The following is a 23,950-nucleotide window of genomic DNA, read 5'->3' on the forward strand; positions in this document are numbered from 1 at the left end:
TAAAATCAAACGAATAGTGCTGTGAGCCTTTTTATTTGATTTATTCCAATCTTCATCTGTCATAGTGTCTGGGTTCTCCTCTTTATTAACAACAATCCATTGATCTATTTCTTCCAAAAGATCCTCCATCTTTAGTTTCCAAAGCTCATATCCAAAGCCATTGAACTTTTCAATGTACAATCGAAATGAGCTAGCCCTGATCTCTTATTGCACTGAATTTGAAACTACAAGAAAAAATAACACACTCCCACCGCAACAAAAAATCCAATCAAACACTTTGAGAAAGGCACCCCCTTCTCAAATCAAGCCAACTTGGCTTTGATACCAAATGTTGAAAAACATGATAAAACATACAATGAAATTATGTTGATAACCTTATGCATCCAAATAAACAAATAACAATAAATCAAGCACAAAAATGGATAACAAAATATATGCAAACTATAACTCAATAATTACATGGAGAAACCCTTTCGAGAAAAAAATCCATACCCAAAGAGATTCTAGTTTTGTATTAATCCTTCAAATGAGTTACATCAATACAACTTCTCTTTCTAATTTCTGCAACACTTTGCTTATGTGAATAATATATATTTCCTTCAAGTCAAGCACTAAATAAATAGGCATGAGAGAAACAATATATCGCAAATGGTTTCGAAAACCACTTAGGTACAACTCACAAAAAGCAAAATGCTTCCTCTTTCAATTGGTGTTTTTATTTGCTTTTGAAAGATCTTCCTTATCTTAACAAGTTTTCATTTATCTTTCCCCTTTTTCATGTTTTTATTATTTTGATATTAAAAAACATCTTACAAGTTGGAACAATTGAACTTAGCAACTTTCATACAATTTGAAGATAATTACGATTTTCCATTTAATAATTTAATTAAAAAATAGCAACAATAAGGTTGAGACATTTTCTCAACAATAATCCAACTTTATTGTTGGTGAGTACCAAATATGAAAGTGAAAATTTTATTTGTGAAAATCTTATATAATAGATTGTATTGATTATTGATAGATTTGTGATTTTTTGATTAATTAATTTTAATATTGATAATCTAAACAATAGATGTATTTGTTTTCCTAACTTTTTAAACGTGTGAGTTTTGGCTCTACATATTTGAATCTATTTTGATAAACATTTAATTTTTATAAGCACCACTACCTCTACAACAATTATATGTGTCCCTTTTTATTTTTGATGTGGGAGAACAGAACCCCACCCTGGACCAGCAAGAACCAGGAGAATGGAACTTTGAGCTTCACCACGGGACCACTCCCTTTTAATCTCTTTGAATTAAAAAAGCCAGTGAAGTTTAGCATCTACGAAAGTGTGAGGGCCGATATTCTCTCTACCAGATTACCGAGTAAGCAACGAGGGCTATCCCGTCCATTCCTTTGGCGGCAGAGACAATCCATTCTAATCTTCTCGCTCACAAATCGCCATTGCCGATTAACATTAATTAATGTTTAAGAAACTGATGCACCAATATTCACGCATCTTCTCAAATTGTTGGGAGGTGCCACTCCCTGGGATTTAAAATTTGAACGCCCTTTGGCAGGCTTTTTTAGATTTGAAAATGGCAACTTCATCCTCTCTCTCCGAGTATTTGAAAAAATACACATCTGAAGGAAAACCTAAATCTATCAAGAAAAAAAAGTCAAAACCCTCCGTTAATGTGGGCGGTGTCCGTATAGTGGATGAAGACCCTGCGTGGCAAGCTGAAATTAAGGACGACTCTACCCACGAGGACTCTCCAGGTTATTTGCTTGCCCACGTGAATTTAACTCATCCTTGTTTTTCAGTGTAGAATGATTTGAGCTGAAGCTTTTCTGTCGCAGATGAGAGACCTCAGGTGACAGAAGACATTGAAGTAAAGAGGATGAAGAGAATGGAAGAATTGAAGATGCATCGCCCTTATCTCACTGTAGCTGATGATGGTAGTGGATGGAGAACCGTTTCTCAACCTAACAAACCTGGTAAGGCTCACAAACAATGAATAAGTTTTGTCTTTTATTGAGAGGATAGACATTACAATAAACTTTTAGCATCAACCTCCTTCCGCCAAGAGATAAGGATCGAGGAATGAAATTTTGGTGAAGTTGAATGGCTCATAAATAGACTAACAGGACACCATAGGAATTAACGAGATGGGATTGTGCTCCCGGTGAATTTGGTGCAATGAATGAATAAGTTTTGATTTTCATAAAAACAAAGAATAAGTTGAACATCTTAACAAGCTTGAAGGTGTCCAATACCAATTTAAAATTGTTTCATTAAATTGTATAGAAGTTCTTTTCTTATACATAGGCTGTGGTTTTTGAGACTTGGAGATAATATCAGACAGCAAATCTTTCTCATTAGCTATTTTTATTCTATTCCGTTGGTTCAATTCTGGGCCAGTTTGAAGCTCATCATGCAGTAATGGGATTTATTATCATTCTTTTTTATTGCAGAGTTACAGTCAGATGATTTCATTTTAAAAGAACAGGGCTCTACAGATCCTCCAAATAACAGTGAACTGCCTTCTGCCCATCTTAATAGCCTTTCATCTTTACCAAATAAAAATCATGGAAGTGTTCATCAGAGGGATATAACCGAAAAATCGTCAAACCATGAACTTGATGACTTCTCGTCAGAATTGACTGTTAATGATTCTTCTTTTTTGGCACAAAAGAAGGTTCAACATGATTCTCTCGACATATCTGCTCCTCAGAAGGCATGGACAGAGTCTCCAGATTTATTGCCTTCAAGAGAGCGCCAAAGAGACTTTGGTTCCTTACATCCATTGCCACAAAAAAAGGTTCGCCATGATTCCCCTGATCAATCTCCCAGACAAAAGTTCTCCACCAAGTCTCCAGATTTGTCACCTCCAAGGCGGCGCCAAAAGGATGTTAATTTAGATAGATTGGCACAAATGAAGTTTCAAAACGACTCTCCTGATCAATCTCCCAGACGAAAGTTCTCCACCATGTCTCCAGATTTGTCGCCTCCAAGGCGGCACCAAAAGGATGCTAATTCAGATAGACTGGCACAAATGAAGTTTCAAAATGACTCTCCTGATCAATCTCCAAGACGAAAGTTTTCCACTAAGTCTCCAGATTTGTCACCTCCAAGGCGGCACCAAAAGGATGTTGGTTTCCCTGGACCGGTTTCTCAAATGAAGGTTCGACATGATTCTCCTGACTTATATCGCACACAGAAGATTCCGAATAAATCTCCAGATTTGTCACCTCCAAGAAAGCGCCAGAAGGATGTTGGTTCCCTGGATTGTCCGCCACAAATGAATCTTAGGCATGATTCCCCTGATGAGTTGCCCCAACAAAAGGTTTGGACCAAGCCAGTAGATTTGTCACCTCCAAGAAGGCGCCAAAAGAATGTTGGCTTGTCAGATTCATTTCCACTATCAAAGACTCGACATGATTCTCCTGATGGAAAGGATTCTTCCTTTCAGCATCATTCTCATGCTAGAAATGCACATGTCAAAGATCTTGATTTTTCACCACCAAGAAGGATACGCCACAATTCTTCTAGAAGAGATGGTGATTCTCCAACAAAAAGACAGACTGTTCCTTCTAGTGGAACTGCTCATGAAACTTTGTCAGAGAGACATGTGATGAATAAGACCAAAAGTAAGGAAATAATGGGTGATGGAACCAGTGCTGGATTACGCACTGGAAAAGATCTTAAAGTGGAAACTGATCAAAAGAAAAGAGAGGAGACCCAAAGGTTCTCTCTCTCTCTCTCTCTCTCTCCGAATTGTTATAAATTTTGAATTTGTGACATATAAGGCTTGTGTAAAAGCTTACACATAAATCTCAAACATAATGTTGTTGCTAAACTAGTGTCTAATTTGCCTGTGTTCAATTATCTAATTTGCCTTCTAAGTTTTTGTCTAAACTACTGTGTTGAAAGAGTGTTAACAATTTTTCATCTTTGCATGAGATTCACTCAAGTTCAGTAGGTTTTTGCTTTTGAAGGATTTGTTACCTTTCTTGAAGATGTTGACCTAGGGCTGTAATATGACAATCTTTTTTAGTTAAATATCCCTCCACGTGAACCTGCAGTTCTTTAGCAATTTTTTATTTAAGCAAGCTGGATTTGTCCCTTCATTGTGGAGTTAGCCCTTATAAGACTAACTGATATCAATTTCTCTGCCCTTTTGTCACTTTTATGATTTATCAATGCATCCCTTATGAGTGGTGCTGCAATACCTGGAGCTCTAACTCATTTGTTTGATGACAGAATGTTGTAATTAGATATGCCATTTCATGCAGTGCATGAAAGTGTTTCAATTTGACTCATTCGTTGCATGTGGTTGGTTGGGTTCTTTCTTTTACTGCATACACCCAATTTTAATAACGATATTGGTTGAAATGAATTTCACGTTTGATAATGATACTACTCATCAGCTTAGTACTGGGAATTTGTTTTTAAAGATATAAACTGTTGAAAATCTTGTTTGTGCATATCTGGAAATGTTTAGACACAAAGTTGGATTTGCATTTTAGGTGAGAATATGTTTCTGAAGATCCGAGTTGATGTTTCAATTAATTGGAATGAACTTTACCCCTTGCAGATTCTCAAAGATGGATTCTTCCCTAACTGGGCGTGGTGCTGAGACCATTTACCGTGACAAGAGAGGTAGAAAGTCTATCTTTTCCAGCACTATTTGTATCATTCATGTAAGAACTTATGTCCATTCAAAGATGTTGTTTGAGCCGGCAAATTATCTTAAAAGATTGGTTTATAGCGATTAATGTTTGAAATGTGCCAAAATTTTGCATTTTTGGTGTTTGGATGATTTTTTGAAAAAGTTATACATCTGATCTGAGCTAATGCCCATTTTGTATATCGCTATAGGTAAAAGACTAGGCAGGGAAGAATTTTTGCAATTGCAGGAGGGACAACCAAAGCCAGAGGTATTTGATTGTCTTTGCTGTAAAAGTTTCTAGCAGTCATGTTAACCAGTATCTCAAATAGGAAGTAGTATATTGTCTGTTAAGCCAAAAGCTACTATTTTCCTGGAAGCACAGCAGTTGGAGAATTTACACTTGTACCAAAATGTACTAATAAGTGATCAAAATTCAAGCAATTTTGTTTTTCAAATATTTTAACATTGGTATATCTTTTGGTTTAGAATTGCGTAGCTTTAAGAATAATGCCAGTATTTGTATCTCCTATTTCTTTAACCACATAGTCCATTGTAATGTCCCATTCTCAAACTAAGATTAGTTTCCATAAACATTACCCGCTGAGGTCATTCAAATTTGAGAAGTCTCCTATGGAGACGAATTTGAAAATAAAATTCAAACTTGTGGTTGACCATAAAAGCAATAAACAAGAAGAGAATATGAATGATACAAACCATTAGTATCAAACAAAGACATCTAAAAAATGCAGTGATTGGATACAATGAGAATGAACGATCAGAATTTCAAGAACTTATCTTTAACTGCGGCAAACAAACATTTAGAAGTCTCGGGAAATCCTTGACGTGGCATCAATATTCTCAGAATCATTTACACATCAGGGGTCAGCTGCAAATACGTTAGGTGAGTATACTGAGAGTGAAGCCAAAAATCACCGTCCACAAAGCATACCGATTATATTCTACTGTGCCGAGCAAGAGATTATGTGAGAGCAATTATCACCGACGGTTCAATTGAGGACAAATTATAATACCGCTTGGAACAGCTAATAGCTAGTAAATAATGAGGGTATAGTTCGATATTTATATGTAGTTGTGAATCGTGATACATTACAAAGGTTAGTCTTGCGTTACAGGAGAAGTTGGTTCATTCATCCACATAGAAATGGTACGAGCAAGGAGGAAGACTTTACCGATCATGGAGTATCACAGAGTGACCAACCAGATAAATGTTAGTGATTGATAAGGAGCAGCGATTATGTCAAAGATGGATAGATACGATATAATTACAAGAAGATTGTTTAATATCTCAGGGACTTGTTTAAGCATATCGATAAACAGACTAATCCGTATTATGCAGCATTAATATTATCAAACCAGAACTAATTGATTTCATTATGAAGAGACACGATTATATTCGATATTCATGGAATAATGAAAAGGATGCGATCAAGCATCAAATGTTCATTATGTGTAAACTAATTTGAATTATAAATGCAGCAATTAGTGATATTCATGAAGTGGTGCGATTAGTACCACGGGAAAGGGTTGGTAATAAGACATGACTTCTGAATGCAACTCATCATTCCATCTACAAGATATAAGAGGGCATTCAGAATCTTTATAAACAGGATCATCGATTGGGAACTCCTTGAATCTTATCAATTTATTAGATCTGCTCTTGTGATATTATTCTTATTCTCCTTTACATAGTTTAATTGCAAAGTTTAGACAGCGTGAGTGTGTGGAATCAAAGTAAATATTCTGATATATTAAGACATTCCAAAAGGGGACATTACATAAATTGAAGTTACCTAACTGTTATCTAGTGACTTGACCTTCTCGACTCTTCGATTGTTCAAAACCATGGCTTTGCTTTAATAAAATCTTCAGCACATTATGGACATATCCTGGAGGTACAGGCTTTTTTTCAAGTATAATTTGAGTACAGTCTAAGTGTAAGAGATTAGAGATGATAAAATCCCATTAAAGAAACAACTTACTGGAAAAGTTAAGTATCTTAGTACAGGTTCTAGTTCAACATGTTTATCAACCATGGTCCATGGGCTGGGTTTATTAATTACTAATTAGGTTCTAAGGAGACAAATTATTAATAGCTGGGATCCACAAGTTTAATTTTTGGAATACACAGGTTCATTTTTCTTTATCACTATCTATCAGTTTGTCTGCCAAGGCTAAGACTGTTTAAACAAAATTATTTCTGTCAAGACATTAAGGTTTGGATACACTATTTAATAATTTATGAACATAGAGCCAGCAACTTTACTACATCTAAGAAGAGTTGTTGTGCATTGAGCAGGTTGTAATCACAAGGTTTCCAAGTTGCCACTGAATATAAATATTATTCAAGTTTTTGGTAGCCTAATTCTTGAAGATAAGTCATTATATTTTAGATTGCTAAACAGTGTTCTTGCTGTAACAACTTTGACAATAACATCATCCTCTGAACAAGGGAAAATGTGATTATCTTCATGCATCATCTCTTGGTATGCCACCTTCCTATTTCAGTGTGTTTAATGTACTGCTAGGATGTATCATGTTTACTTTGGTCCTCATATTCCAGACTCTAATCGCCTATCTCCCTCTCCCTCTCCCTCTTTCTCTCTCTCATATATATAATTTACAATTACAAGTCGATCTTCTTTATGTGCAGAATGCTTTCACAACTAATTTCACCAGTGCTGGATTGAAATGAATTCAAGATGCCCATCTACTTTATATTCCAACAACACCATGAACACCTAAACATATATTTGGTTTTTTGCAGCCTAGACTTATAACAAGAACACTTTTTCTTGATTAATTAGTGGGAGATCTATAGGGGAACCCCGTCCATGAAAAAGGTAGCAGTTACAAAAAAATGACCATTCCAATTGAAATTGAAAGCAAAAACTTGCAATGCAAAACCAACAGGACTCTCACCCACGAGAACACAAGACAATGCATTGCATTACACACATGCTCCCTGACCAATCACCTCACCAATAGAATCGAGTCCCCATCCAGCTGAATCCTTCACAACAACTAAAATGTTTGCTTCCAGCAAAAGCATTGTAAACATAACCAGAACTTCCGAATTCTCATTATTGTGGGCAACCATTAAATTATTGACCACTCAGCCTAAATCCATAGAGAAGATGTAATGTCCCCTACTCGGATTTGGTCTAATTCAACCATAATCAATCTATTTTCAAAATACTAATGACTTAAACTAACTTGATTAAGAGTCAAGTCTATCTTATACGAGTCAAATCTGTGATATTCGATCTTTCTTTAAGAGTCAAGTCTATCTTACACGAGTCAAATCTGTGATATTCGATCTTTCTTTAAGAGTCAAGTCTATCTTACACGAGTCAAATCTGTTATATTCGATCTTTCTTTAGTCTATCACTTACTTGCTAACTTACCATATTAAATAATCAATCTTATTCTGCTTCATATAAATCCTTTACGCATTTATTAATTATTATTTGTATGAATTATTACGTGATATTACAGAGTAGTTTCCAAAAGCATTATGTAACCATAACTATTATATTAATATCTATTATTATCAATATCTATATTTACAACGATTATATTTACAATCATTATATTACTCTTATTCTGATTTGAGTATGAGTATATATATATGAATTAAATAGTATTACCAATTATTTACGGATTTACTAGTATCCTTTTATATTATTACTATACTATTACCACGTAAAAAACAATCCTAATTAGTAATGTGTTTAGGGGCTGGTATTGGCAAACAGATCTGATGCATGTCAGATTTGGTCTGCCACTGTCTTGATATCCTTATTAAATATATTGCACTCTGTTAATATTTTCATTAATATTAACCTCTGCAAGGAAACATTATCGGATTTCATATAGTGAAAGTATATCCCCACGCATACCATCAAGGTCAAGGATACTACCGCCGTAGCTTAATACTATTCTGTTGTGTTCTGATCGGTGGTTCCCCATCATATGTATCCCCTTTGTAAATCTGTCTTTGAATGATTTATTCTCTTTATAATTTATATACACATTGGCTGGTGTATGTAAGTTAGATCTTCCTCTTCCACACCATACTTATTATATCACTCCTTATCTGATCTTAACGCATGCTATATCTGTTCCAATATATATACATATATAATTCTCTTCCCTCTGGAATAGAAAGCCATATATAAACCAATTCAATGCCCTTTGGCAATGGAATGATTAATAATATATATTTACACATTACAATCGCACCGCTTCATTCACAAGTTATAATCTCACCACTTCATTATACTAACCAATGTTCTTAACCTTATGTTGATTTCCTCTTCCAATATGTAATTGGTTAGCTATCTATATGGTTTACGATTAGCCTTCTTCCTAATCACTATCGTATAATTATTTATCATAATTTTATTATTTAGGCATCCCTTTACTTAATTTGACTCACTCTGTCAGTGATTAGACATAATCAATATCGTGCCATTTCGTAAGCTACCAAGCGGTGGATGCTTAAAAGGTATTGGATTCATTTTGGCACTAAACGTGAACCGTCTTGACTCTTAACACAGCGGTATTCTAAATATGATTAGTCAATAATTATTCTTTCTTATATATTTATTTTTTAATTAATTTATTATTTCATTTAATCATTTATATATATAAATATGTAATTTATGTTTACAATTTATAATATATTAATTATGTTTATAATATACTATTTATATATATTTTTATTTTTTTAATATTTCAAAGATATTATTAGTAATGAATATTAATATATATTAATTAAATAATAATTTTAATAAATAAACAAATTTCAAATAATCATTTGTTGTTAATTATTATATTAACTAATAATGATAGTTGATTCATTTAGGATATATAACGATCAAGGAGGGGACATGACAGAAGATCTTCAGCTATCTGAATTCCGTATAAATAACTAAAATTTCCTTCCTTGCTAGGCCAACATCCTCCAAAGAGGTGAGGAATTTCAGCCCTTCATTCCTAACCTTTGGAAAACCAAATCCTATGCTTTATTTTCATCAATACCATTGAATATTTGCACAAAATCCTCTCTAATGGTTGCTTTTGACTAATAAGGAGATCATCTCCTCCAATGCTTGCCTTGCCTAAAACTTCTTTGGCAGAGCCAAGAGCTCCTTGATCATTGCAATTAACTCAAACACCTGTTGGAAGCCTTCCCCTTATAAAGGGTTTCCTAGATTTCACAAAATCACATTGACAAAGCCAAGAGCTGCTCGATCACTGCAATTAAAATGAAACTCCAAGATCAGTCGGAAGCCCTTCCCTTTATAAAGGATTCCCTAAATTTTGCAAAACCACATTGACAAGCCATATTTGGGGGCACACCACAAGAGTAAGCTACCACCAATGCTAGCCACCTTGCTTGCTAATACGGCCATTCATAGTCTCATAGACACACAAAGAACCAAGACAACTGTCGTAAAAAACAGGGAACTCTGCATCATATACTCACTCTTGCCCATTCTCAGGCAGTAATATGTGCCTATTCTTTACAAAATTGGATGATTCTTCATACAAGTGCCAACTACTACCCTTGTAAGCCAATCAAAGTAGGAGGCATTAACTTTGAATGATGATGCTTCAAGGCTTTTCAGAAGGCCTCCATGTGGCCCAAGGTTAAAACACAAGAAAATAACCAGGGAGGCTTAAAAACCGACGACTCATCTAGCATCATCCATGAAACGACCTGCTGACTAAAAAGGGTTGAGAGCGACTCCTCATCCACATAGCATTAGCCAACAAGTTCAATTAGCTATTAAAATTGGCTTCCCTATGGCAATGGAAACACACAACTTCATCAAATAAATTTCTAAGCTCCAGAGTTTACTCTAGAAAACACTATTTTTTTGAATTTGGACAAGTGCCCTTACAGAGACCTTTAATCACAATCAAGGAATCCCCTCCCACCACCAGCCCTTGACAACCAAGAGAAGCAGCTAAAGCCATCCAAGAAACAACTTCCCATTCTGCCTAATTATTAGTGTGACATATGAGAAAAAAGTATCCACCATGAACAAAATCACCACTTTTGTTCCTAATAACCAAACTAACATCAGTTAGATTAGGATGCCCCTAGAACCACCATTAAAGTTCAACTTACAAAGGCTTGATGGGGATGCATCCAAACCATGTTATTTCCTGCTGAAAGCTTATCTCTTAGCTCTTTAATTGGAATAAGAACCTCAATGTTCCACTTTTTGAAGAATAAGTAGATCATGACCCAAAAGGATCCTACCTTGTCTTAAGCAAAGGGAGGGCATACGCTCTAATAGTGGCCAAAAGATTTTGCCAACATTCCTGCCATGACAACAAGATATCATTGAAAATATAATTATTTTGCTCCATCCAAATATCCCAAAGAGAACATATCAAGGCTATCTTCAAAAAGGGATTGAGCCATTGCAATCCCGTAGGCAAGCTGCAAAGAAGTAGACAAAGAGAAGTAGGAGTAACCCAACACAAGTATATCAAGTCCAAAATATGATTCCATAGGATATGGACAATGGAGCAGCAAATGATCCATTGACTCCTTTGAGTGCAGACAAAGCGCATACTATGAAGGACCATGAAAATATTGCTCAAACAAATCATTGGAAGTTAGAATTGTGTTTAGTGCTGCCAGCTATGCAAAGGCGTTACACTTTGGGGGCGGGGGGAGGGGCGCTTCCTTACACCAAATTAAGTTAAACAGGTCACTAAAGTGGTGGAAACCGTTGGTTCTTCAGAAGGCTATACCCAACCTTCACCAAATGTCCTCCAAAAGAGTCACAAATCCATTGAACAGTATCTGGTCTATTAAGAAGGGGGATCCTGATATCTTTTAACAAGCAAACTAACAACTCCTTTTGATCTTGGGGGAGAGGAAGCCCCTCAAATCTTCAATCACCCCTGCCACTGCTGACCCAACAGTCACACACCTTCAATCCCCATATCGTCACCAAACAATCCCTAGTCTAATCTAAACCAGGGTTACTACTTAGAGGCAGGTTGCCCAACCAAGAATCCAATCAAAAGTCTACTGACATCCCATCACCCAAATCCCCATGCCTTAATCCATAGATGTTTTCCCAAGTTAGCAAAGAAAATATCTTATTTTTATTGGATCCATGCCAAAGGAAATTTTTAAAAGTACAATTAATCTTTCTTAACGCTGCTTTAGGGGCAGGGAGGATATACAACAAATAAATTTGGATAGCTTGCAAAACCACCATAATCTTAATCAAATGAGTTGCAAGACAGTAGAGTCAATCACTTTAAACACCAAACTGCCAGCAGATCCCAAATTTTGAATACCTCTTCCTCCAACAAATTAATGTGACAAATTTTGGTAAAAAGGGGAATGACCAAGTATTTACAATTTCAGACAGAAGAGAGGCCACACAAAAGCACATGATCTCAAAAATTCTCCCTTGAAGGCATTAGCAACACTGAAGAAGAGAACTTTGGATTTGTCTTCATTTATGAGCTGACCAAAGTCCGATTCATAATGCACTCAAATCTCTCTCCATGTCTAAGGTTTAGCAATTGACACTGAACCAATAGAATAGTATCATCAACAAATTGCTTGTGTGTCATTGGGGCCATTGATTGAGAAACACCAAGATTGGCTAGTCTATCCTCCTTCGAACAACCCTTGGTCAAGGGGATAAGAGATAAGGGGATAAGGGATCAACTTGCGGAATACCTTTTGAGTGTTTAAAAATGCTTGTTGGACTGCTATTAACTAGTATGGAGAACTGAGCTCAAGTCACGACATTAAGGACCTATCCAATCCATTTCTCTGCAAAGCTAAGAGCACCTAAAATTGCAACCAAACAGTTCCATTGAACATTGTCATAAGATTTAGCAATGCCTAGCTTAATTACCATACCTTTCAACTTCTTGTTCAATGAATGAATAATCTCATGTTTGATAAAACTAGCACCTAGGATTTGCCAACCTTCCACAAACCATTCTATTTCTTCAAAATTACCATCATTAGCAAAGGTCACACCACAACTTCAACACCGATAACTAGTTATGGAGTGAGGGTTTCAGGGTGGTCTTGCTAGGGTTGAAGCGGTTGCTGCTGCTGCTGGTTCTCTGTTGGGGCTTCAGGGAGCTGGTGTTCCATCCTCTTTACCAGCTGGCGGTTCGGATAAACAGGGAGATGCTGAATCTGAAGATGGTGGGGACCTGGGTGCAGGGTTTTAGGTGGACCTAGGTGACGGGGCCACTAGGAAGGTACTTTTTGAGGAGGGCCCTGTTGATGTGTCTTTTGTACACGACCAAACACAAAATAAAATACCTAAAGGTACCTTATCCTCTCTTGAACAAAGTTTCCCGGCTGCTGAAGATCTTGCCAAAGGATCAGTCGGAGTAACTCCAAGGTTCTGATATGTAGGTTCTCTACGTGTGGATAAGCTCTTTGCAGTACGATGTGATTTTGCTGGAATCACAAGGGGACTTACTTTCGACGACCTGAACGTCTGATTTGCTTTGGATATTATTGGAACATGGAATTTCACTGGCCCTTGATTTTAAAAAAAGGAAAAAAGGATAAGGGTTGGAACGAGATCTATTTCTAACGCTAAGAACGTAAGAGCAATGAATGATCTTTGATGAAATTCTAACTAAGTCTTGCTTTGACATCCTAGGATCATCTCCACAAGATTAGTGCGATCTTCTGAGGAAAGCTTTATGATGTTTAGATCACTGCTACAAGCATGGACACCGTCAGGTTGATGCATATCAATGAAGAAGCGATAATTGAAGTTAAGCTTACGCTGAATGATTCCAGTTGACTACGCAAGGCAAGTCTGCAATCAACAAACTGCTAGTAGTATGGATATACGAATTTCACCGTTGGTCATACAAATTTCTTCCATTCACCTAATAACATGAAATCAAATTTGAGAAGTATAGAGACCATGCAAATTGTTGAATCGACCCATAGAATTCACCATTTCTTCAATGAAGCTTACAAGTCTTTTGCAACAATATCTTGGCAACAATCTTTGCCTTCTCTTTCTACTCTACTCTAACTATTTCCTACTCTCTTACTACTAACTATTCTCTGACTATCAACTATTAACCTTTACAAATGAGGAGCCAAGGCTTTATATAGGGAGCCCTTTACAAATAGACGGCTCTGATTGACTTAGAACCAATGGCTAGGATTAGAAGATAGAAACCCTAATTAGGGTTTGTTACAACAAACTTCCTCTAGCCAATGAGAAAATTACATTCCAAGAGTGAGGACCAATAGGAAGCAGGGGTACGTGCCTCGAAGTTTGTGCCATCCCCGATGATTCAGGTACATTGAATCTGGACACGCTGAGTTGGACAAATCCTATCGGAGGAATGATGATTGGGATGCCACCTTGCCTAATGCTTGTGACTTGGTTGATCCTCCTCTATCTTTGATATGATGAATGATGTACTTCCTTTGCTTGACCAGGCTTCCTTATTGTCAAGTCTTCCTTCTCTAGTAGCATATCTCGCCCTGAAGTGTTGGCAAAGCCTTTCTTTGTCATCTTGTGGTAGAATGAGGTCTTGAGGCTAACTTGAACTCCTTGAACACCCCTAGTCTTCCAACGCTTCAAAGCACCTTGAGTCCTCCCTTTGTGCATGTGGAACGTCCTTGATGATGATGGACTGGAAGAGGTCGTCCTTACCCTGGCCCGGTCTTCTTCCATCTGCAAAACCAACCAAAAGGTGATTAAGGACACATAATGAATTCATTCTAACATAGCATTTCCTACCTTAAATCATCAACAAGAAGACATTAAAATGAAGTTTGCTCAAGATTCTCCCTAGGGACAGGCCCTATAAAATTTTCGCTCTGGACCTTTTGGAAGGGTTAGGAGCGAAATTCAAGATTTAGGCTTGATTCTTCATTCCCTTCGCCCTCATTCACTTCTTAAGGCAAAAACATGTTGATTTACTTCCAAATACGCCCAAGGGACTAAGATCTTGGTCCAAACAAGGAAGAAATGGGTCTCTTCTTGGAATTTCGCTCTGGACCCTTTGTAAGGGTCAGGAGCGAAATTTGCTTTTTAGGACAAATTCTATCATGTCTCTCACTTCAACTCACCTCAAAGGTCAAGGAAACGTTGCTCCATTCTTCCCTAAGCCATAAAAATCAAAAGTTTGACTTGATTTGCAAGGGAAATAGGTGATCTTAGGAATTTGCCCTGGACCCTTTGGAAGGGTTAGGAGCGAAATCCTAGTTTTTGCTCAATTCCTTCAAATTTATTGATCACTAGCAACTCAAAGTCATTCCTAAGGACATATCCAATCCTATCTCACCCTGACCCACACTTGACTTGGCACAAAACTGGGAGAAAAGAGTGGTTTTGTGGAATTTCACTCTGGATTCTTTGGAAGGGTCAGGAGCGAAATTCCTACTCTAGGCTTGACTCTTCATCTCTTCAACTCCAATCTTCTCTGGAAGGCAAAAATACATCACTCTCCACCCAAGGAACAAGGTTTGTAGCCTAAGCAAGGGAGCAAATGAGGTTTATAATGAATTTCGCTTTGGACCCTTTGGAAGGGTCAGGAGCGAATTTCATCCTTTAGGCAAAATCTTCATCTTCCAATGCTTTCAACCACCTGTCAAGGTAAGAACACATCAATCCACCTTCCAACATGCCTTAGAAACCAACACTTGGCCAAAACTAGGAAGGAAATGATAGTTATAGGGATTTTCGCTCTGGACCCTTTGGAAGGGTCAGGAGCGAAATCTTCATTCTTGGTTGATTTTCCACTTCATTTATCCAATTCTCTTCATTTATCCAATTCTCTCTCAAACTTGATCAATTTTAAGGTCCTTTCATCATAATCAAGGCAATCCACCATCAAACTAGCTCCAGACAAGGCTAACCTAGGGCTTACGGCATAAAAGAAGGTCAAATGGAGGATTTCGCTCTGGACCCTTTGGAAGGCTTAGGAGCGAAATTCTCCTTCCAGGTTGATTTCCATCATTTCATCGCCTCAAACCTCCTCTCCAAGGCAAATATGCATCCAAGTCTTCCAAACCATGCCTTAGAAGTTCCAAACTTGGTCAAGTTAAAGAGCAAAATAGAGGAAATATGAATTTCGCTCTAGACACTTTGGAAGGGTCAGGAGCGAAATCCATGTCTTAGGTCAAAATGTTCATTACTCAATGCTTTCAATCACTTCCTGAGGCAAGAACATGTCAATCTACCCCCACCATGTCCAAGGAACAAGGATGTTAGCCCAAACAAGGGAGAAAATAGTGTCTAGGGAAAATTTCGCTCTGGACCCTTTGGAAGGGTCAGGAGCGAAATTCACATTTAGGCTCAAATCTTGACTTCATTTCTCACATTTCTTCATCCAAACAAGTGTTTTGCCCTCAATAATGCCTGGGAATGAGTTAGTTCTAAGTTTGGGTCAAAGTAGAATGTCTTATGGAGAATTTCGCTCTGGACCCTTTGGAAGGGTCAGGAGCGAAATTTGACATTTTGGTCTCTCCGTCAGGATTCATATATGGAATATAACATTTAAGTATTCATATTTGGTCTTTCTTATACTTTAAATAATATTCCATATATACTGTCAGGATGTTTGAGAGTGGTTTAGGACCTCCAGGAGTTATAATGCAAAATCTAGTTTTTGGAGGATTTTTCAATTTTCTAGACCTAGTCAAATTTCAGGATCAGGATGACATTCCAGACAGCCAAATTTCAGGACATTTGAAGATCAGGATGACATTCCAGACTTCATTACTCACCAATTTGACCTAACTCAGATCTTCAAAGATGATATTCACTCACCAAGCTTCATTGACCTCCTAAAACTCAAACAAGACACTAATAGCAACAAGAGAAAAACTAGGCCAAAGGGAGACTTTCAAAGAAACCCTAACCTAGAGCACCTGCTGACTCCCCTTGGCTCAAGCAGAGCCTGCCATCCTAGTGATCCCCCTGGCGATACTCAAAATGCAAAGGGTAACAGACAAAACCCTAAAAACCTAGAAAGCAAACCCCAAAAAGCAAAAAAAGTAGGGGTCCCCATTTGCAATGGGGCGATGTGTGAATACGTCACAACATGCCTGTTGTGACGTTTTCACACATCGCCCCATTCCAAATGGGGACCCCCTACTTTTTAGGCCCTCCCGGTCTTTTGGCCTACGTTTTTGGGGTCTTTTCGCAACAATCTCGTTCGTCTCTCTGCTTTGCAAGTGTTTGGGGGTCATATCGATTAAATCTGCTTTTTGTTTGAGCGAGTTTGGTGAAGTCTAGGGCCTGTTTTTTCTTTTTTTTGGGTTTATGCCTTTTGTCCTAGATTTTAGGGGTTTCTGTTAGGGTTATGAAGAAACTGAACATACGACTGGAATCAGGACCCTTCAAGGAACCTCCCAGTAAAATTTGAGCCCAAACAGAGCAACTTTCTATTTTTAGAAAGTCCCTATTTTTGAGGGATTTTCTCGGGTCTTGGAATGTCTTCATTTTGCCAAAAATCAAACTTAATATTTTTAGTAAGTTTCTATTTATAGTAAGTCATTCCTGCACCCTGTCTAGGGGTCTAACGCTGACATTTTGAAGGTTTCTATTTTTGGAAAGTCAGTATTGGCAGGGCCAGTCAGATAAGGCGATAAGGATGAGACGTTCCCAGACATTTCTAATTTCGGAAAGTCAGACAACCAACAGATAATGCCAGAAATTGATCGAGTGCTGGAAGCCTATGCCTAAAATGGAAAGCTCAGAAATTCACCAAGGTTCAGGAAGCCATTCCAAAATTGCAAAGGGGTCAAATTGTCCTAGGTCTGGAAAATCGAACTACAAATTTCATGAATCCTCAGCCCAGGTGAAAATCCACCTAGATGTGGACTTGGGTGCCAAAATGAAGGAGGCAAGGATAAGCGGACAAATTTCATGAATCCTTGGCCCATGAGAAAATCCGCCTAGATGTGGACTTGGGCGCCAAAATGGAGGAGGCAAGGATAAGCGGACAAATTTCATGAATCCTTGGCCCATGAGAAAATCCGCTCAGATGTGGACTTGGGCGCCAAAATGGAGGAGGTAAGGATGAGCGCAAAAATTTCATGAATCCTTGGCCCATGAGAAAATCCGCCCATATGTGAACTTGGGCGCCAAAATGGAGAAGGCAAGGATGGATGGACAAATGAAAAAAATCCTTGGCCAAGTATGATTTGCGCCTAGACATGAGGGAAGGCGCCAAAGTGGCATGCCCAAGGAGAGAAGGACAATTCCATGAATCCTTCCTCCAGTGAAAATTCCAGCCAAGGGAGTGATTGGGCGCCAAAATGGGCATTCCATGGAAGGTGTGAAAAAGTGAAAATTCCAAGGCACAGTGAATTCAATGCCCAAGCTAAAAAGTTGAAATCTTGCCTAAGGCATGGAATCCAAGGGGTCAAGGAGGACTAGAAAATAAAATTCCCCTAGGGCAAATTTTTGAATTTGCTAATTTTAGACACTGAATCTCGCTGGAATGAGGAAATTGTTATAGATTCGGAATTGTGGCAGAATTCTCCATCCAATGAACCTGGCTCCTAAATTTTAGGAGGATCCCTAAAAAATAGGGATGTTGAAAAGAGGACATGGACAATTCACAAAACAATGAATTCCTTCCTCAGGAGGAATTTCCGCCCCAGCCTTGTGGAGGGAGCTAGAATGAAGAGTGCATGGAGAAATAGGCAAATTGCAAGAGTCCTTGACCAAGGCATTTTAGCGCCCAAGTGAGAGAAGGAGTGCCAGATAGAGGGATGCAAGGAATCCATGGAATTGAAAGAATTCCCCACCAAGTGTAAAATGCTGCCTAGGAACACAAGAGTGCGCTAAAATGATCTTCTCATGGACAGTGCACAAAGAGATGAATTCCTTCATCGGGGAAGAATTGCACCCAAGAAGAAGAAATTCTAGGAAAGGTGAAAAATTGACTAATTGTTTGAAATTTCTTCCTTCAGGACATAGTTCTTGGAAATCATGAAAATTGGCTAAGGTATGAAGAATTTCCTTCCTCAGGGTAAGAAACAAATTTCTTTCCAAAGGAGAATTCCTCCACAACAAGAAATCACATCCAAGGATGAATTGAAGATAAAATTTCTAAGGCAAGGAAGGAATCAGGGATGAACTAAACAAGAAATTTCTTCCAGGAAAAGTTTTTAAAAATCCTTTCCCGAGCACCAAATCACATCCAAATTTCAAAACTTTTTATAGATTTGGATTCGTAGGAGAATTTTCTCTCTCTTGGACCGTGGAACCCTAATTTGGAAATTTTCCTAAAAAATAGGAAATGTGTAGAATTGATGAAAAACCTTCCTGAGCAAGGAAAGTTGAAGAGACTTCAAGAAAATTCTTCCTGAATCGAATTTTCCCTCTCCAACAATTCCAGATGTGCAGGAGCGGATATACGACGACGTGGTCCACTTGCATGGCGAGGATCTATTGAACACGTGGCAGTAGAGTGGCGCATTCATTACCAGAATATTTGACCAAATGGCGACCCGGTCATTGCATGTTGAATTTATGGCAGATTCCTTTTGCATGCAGCCACCGCATGTGGAAATGATGGATCATTTATGACATAATGGGGTGATTTTTGCATGGATGAATATTCAATGCATGTTGGGCGAATTTGAAGGAGGTGGTGCATTTAATGTGCAATGGATGCTATTTTGGGTACTTTTGAATTAATTGTATATGGGCATGATGGGTTATTAATTGGAGATTCCCACCTTGTTGCATCTTGAGTGGAGAATCTTTTAGGGAAAACCCTAATTAGGGTTTGCATATGATCAAGACTTGAAGCCTATATAAAGGGGTGACCCCCCTCATTTGGATCAGGAGGGAGCCTTGTATGAAATTGTTGCGATAAGTTTTGGGATAATAACAGTGAAACATTGTTCTCTGATGGTGTCCACTTAAGTTATTTTTTCAAGACTTGCATGGTTTCACCTTCCTCACTTAGAGTAGTAGTATAGTGCTTTGATTTCAATGGAAAATGTAATGGTGTTTGATGAATTTCCATGGTTCATACTTTTTGCATCTTGCTGATTGTAAGTTGCAGTGTAAAGATAGCTTGAACCCCCTAAATTTGTGCTAAGTTCGATTGTGGATGGTCGTTTGGATTGCGCCATTTTTGGGTATTCAAATGTACTTTCTTAATTTGAAAATCCACTAGCATCCCCAGAAGATTGCACTGGTTCTTGTGGAGTTGTAGTTGATCTTGGCGAAGCAGAGCTTGGTTTATTTGGAATTTGTCCACCAAAGCATTAACTGTTGATATCACTACCCTTAGGAATAGATTTAGATCCTTCTAAACCCTTTTCCCCTTTACTTTCAGTTCATTTTAGTCCGTTCGAAGCAGAAGCATCGCAAAATTGCCATATCCGATGATGGAGTTCTAGCCACAACAAAGAAGTGAAAGAATGATGCAAACGTAAGGCCCCTTGGATTACCAGCAATCACATCAGCCAACTGAGTCACGTCCACGCATTGAAGGAACCTTGGAGTCGATTGTTTGAACTTCTTGCAATCTTAGCATGCAATCGCACTTTGATCAAGAGAGAGTGAAGTGACTGTTAGGCAACTTTATTCTGTGTTCGATGTAGTCATAAAAAACACGTCAACAAGGTCCTCGGGATAGGGTCTCCTCACGTGATCCTCGGTTGAATCAACCTGTCAAGGGGGCCACCGAGCACGCTTTTCTTGCTGGTGCTACGAAGAATCGTTGGGTGTCTTTGTTTGGAGTCAAAGCAACTGGGAAGTCTTCCCTCCCCCTTGTCTCTGTCATTTGTGATAAGGTTAGCGGTAAGGTGACTCTTTCGATTCCGGATCAAGTGATAGACCATAATATTGCTATTATGGGGCTTACCCTTGTTGGGAAATTTTTCTTGGCCTATTGTGACATATTCACACATCGCCCCATTGCAAATGGGGACCCCTACTTTTTTGCTATCTAGGGTTAGTTTTCTTTGCTTGGTTGTCTAGTCTTGGCTATTAGCCTTTGCATTGGGGAGTTGTCAGAAAGATCATTAGGATAGCAAGGTTTGCTTAAGTTGAAATTGGTCAGTAGGTGGTCCAGGTCAGGGTCTCTTTGAAAGCCTTCCCTAGGTCAAGCTTTGCTCTTGTTGCTAGGTTATGTCTTGTTTGAGTTTGAGGAAGTCAATGAAGCTTTGTGAGTGAGTATCATCTTTGAGGGTTTGAGATTGGTCCAGTTGATGAATGATGAAGCTCTAGGCATTGATTGATATGAAACTAACCTATTTATCCTTGGAAATGCCTAACGACCAAGCCTAGACTTTGAAATTTGGAAATAAACTTGAGTTCACCTTTGGAGACGCCTTGTATAAGCTTAGACGTGAAAATTTGGGAAAAGGGTCAAGATTTAAGACAAATTTCACCCCTGACCCTTCCAAAGGGTCCAGAGCGAAATTCCTGGATAGGTCCTGTTCGTCCAGGGGTACCTAGGCGAAATGGTTAAAATGTACTTTTCATCCAACTTTTGAGCTAGGGACTCCTTTAAGGTGGTTTGTTAGCATGTCTTGAGGTAAGAGCAATGTGATTGAGGGAGAAGTTTGAATGTTTGAGTGATATCTAAGGCAAATTCCTCAATTGCGCTCCCGACCCTTCCAAAGGGTCTAGAGCGAAATTTCTTAAAACCCTACTTTGCTCCTTGTTCAAGCCAAGATCTTTGTTCCTAGGACATGGTGGAGAGAGGATGGATATATACTTGCGTTAAGAAGTGAATGGAAGTAAAGGCAATGATGGATTTGAGGGTAAAAGACAAATTTCGAACTTGACCCTTTCAAAGGGCCCAGAGCGAAATTTTATAGAATCCTCTCTTTGCTTCAAATTTGAACTAATTTTGTGCCTTGAAGCCTTGCCTAGGGTGTCATCATGCCTTGGAAGAAATTGAGGGGTGAAAAGGTGGAAGAATTAGGCCTAAAATGCAAATTTCGCTCTTGACCCTTCCAAAGGGTCCAGAGCAAAATTTTTTCAAGTTCCTGACCCTTCCAAAGGGTCCAGAGCGAAATTTTTTCAAGTTCCTGACCCTTCCAAAGGGTCCAGAGCGAAATTCCTAAAAACTCCTTTTGCTCCCAATTTTGTATCAAGCCTAGTGTTGATTGAGGTGGATTGAACTTAGAGGCATCCTTAGGCATGCATTTGAGTAAGTTGTGGTCACAAAATGTGAAGAATTTGTCCAAAAATGCAAATTTCACTCCTGACCCTTCCAAAGGGTCCAGAGCGAAATTTCCTAAAAACCTCTTTTTGCTCCTTGTTGAGACCAAGATCTTGATTTCTAAGGCGTGGTCTGGAAAGAATTGATATGTACTTGCCTTTGAAAGGCGATTTTAAGGCAATGAAGTGATGGAATTGAGCAACTTTGTCAAATTTCGCTCCTGACCTTTCCAAAGGGTCCAGAGTAAAATTCCTTATAGGTCCTGTCATTGGCCAAGGTCCAAAGCAAAATTTCTTAAAACACTATTTTACTCCTTGTTTGAAGCCTAGATTTTGTCCCTATGGCGTAAGATTGATGTATTCTTGCCTTAACAAGAGATTTGAGGCAAAGAAATGATGAAAATTGAGCTAAAATGCAAATTTCGCTCCTGACCCTTCCAAAGGGTCCAGAGCGAAATTCCTAGGAGATTTAAAGTTTTGACTAAGTCCTTGAGCAAAACCCATTCCTAAAGAATTTTGGAGGCGAATGATTTGATCTTGGTAAGGTAAGGTTGAAAATGAGGTCTAATTGAGCAATTTTGTCAAATTTTGCTCCCGACCCTTCCGGAGGATCTAGAGCGAATTTCACTATAGGGCTTGTCCCTGGAGAGGATCTTGAGCAAATTTGATTCTAATGCCTTCTTGTTGATGATTTAAGGTGAGAAATATCATGTTAAAACAAATATATCATGTATACTTAATCATCCTTTGTTTGTTTTGCAAGTTAAAAAAATCAAGATGGAGGAGGATCAGGCCAAGAAAGACCTATTCAAGTTCCATCATCATCAAGGACACTTCAAATGCATGGAGGAGGACTCAAGGTGCTTCTAAAGCGTTGGAAGACTTCAAGTGTTCAAGGAGTTGCAAGCTATCCTCAAGATCTTCATTTTACCAGATGGAAAAATCATAGGATGACAGAGTAGAAAGATGTTATAAACACTTCAAGGCAAAGTGAGCTACTAGAGGAGGAGTGACTCGACCGTGAAGAGGCTTCATCAAGCACAGGAGGGTCAAGGAGAGGTACGCCATCCATCAAGTACATTAAGGACAAAAGAAGATCAACCAAGGCAAGTACCAGACAAGGTGGCATCCCAGTCACCGTTCCTCCAGTCAGATAGGTCCACATCAACATGTCTAGATTCAATGTACCTGACTCACCAGTGATGGCACAAACTTCGAGGCACCTACCCTTGACATCTATTGGTCCACATTCATGGAATGTAATTTTCTCATTGGCTAAGGAGAGTTTCTTGTAACAAACCCTAATTAGGGTTTTCATTGGAAAATCTTGGCCATTGATCTTAAATTGATTTGAGCCATTGAATTGTAAAGAGCTCTCTATATAAAGCTCTGGCTCTTCATTTGTAAAAGGGGGTTAATAGTTAGAGATTAGTCAATAGTTAATAGCTGGTTAATAGAGGTTTTAATAGCTAATAGCTAAGAGTTAATAGCTAGAATAGTGAATAGAATAGCAATTAGAGAAGATTAGGAGGAGAAGGCAAAAAATTGTTGTCTAAATTGTAAATGAACTCCATTTTCATTGAAGTTAAGGTGAAATGTGTTCTTTCTTGCAATATGCATGGTTTCTTGTTGAATCTTCATTTTAGATGGTAAATGATTAGATTGAATGAAGGAAGTTACTGAATACACTTGCGTGGAGTCCGCCTAGTCCAAACCACTAGCCTCTTGCTGATTGTAAGTGCCCCTTGCGTGGTCAACTGACATAGAATGAACTTAATCTCAAGTCGTTACGCGTCTATTGGTCATGCATTAATTTGAATGGTGATCAGTATCTGATGGTGTACGGTTTGAATATATTCGAAGCATCCCTTAGAAGATCGCACTGAGTTAGTGTCGGATTATTCAACCTAATGATGAGACCCAGCCCAGTAGGACTCCACCTAGTCATTCATCCATCTTCTTGCATTCTAGGTCTTAGATTAGACTCTCCAAACCCTGTATCTGTGCCATTTCTTTATTATCCTGGTGAGTAGATAGGATTCAAGTTCCAGCAGATTAAACGCTCAGGCAATCAAACGTAAGTCC

At 38.3% G+C, this 23,950-nt stretch overlaps 1 protein-coding gene across 2 annotated transcripts in view; it reads left to right on the forward strand.

Annotated features, from left to right (window-relative positions):
* The first annotated feature begins 1,172 nt into the window (after nt 1–1,172).
* LOC131077931 (uncharacterized) overlaps nt 1,173–23,950 on the forward strand; it is a 129,304-nt gene continuing 106,526 nt past the window's right edge. The window contains exons 1-5 of one of the 2 annotated variants that reach the window (XM_058015537.2): nt 1,173–1,764; nt 1,846–1,983; nt 2,461–3,733; nt 4,584–4,648; nt 4,868–4,926. In XM_058015537.2, coding sequence (XP_057871520.1) covers nt 1,584–1,764; nt 1,846–1,983; nt 2,461–3,733; nt 4,584–4,648; nt 4,868–4,926 — 1,716 coding nt within the window. In that variant the 5' untranslated portion in view covers nt 1,173–1,583. The remainder of the gene's footprint in view (nt 1,765–1,845; nt 1,984–2,460; nt 3,734–4,583; nt 4,649–4,867; nt 4,927–23,950) is intronic. The other variant, XM_058015531.2, reaches the window with a different exon arrangement.

Source organism: Cryptomeria japonica, chromosome 6 (assembly GCF_030272615.1).
Source record: "Cryptomeria japonica chromosome 6, Sugi_1.0, whole genome shotgun sequence".
NCBI classification, from domain to species: Eukaryota; Viridiplantae; Streptophyta; class Pinopsida; order Cupressales; family Cupressaceae; genus Cryptomeria; species Cryptomeria japonica.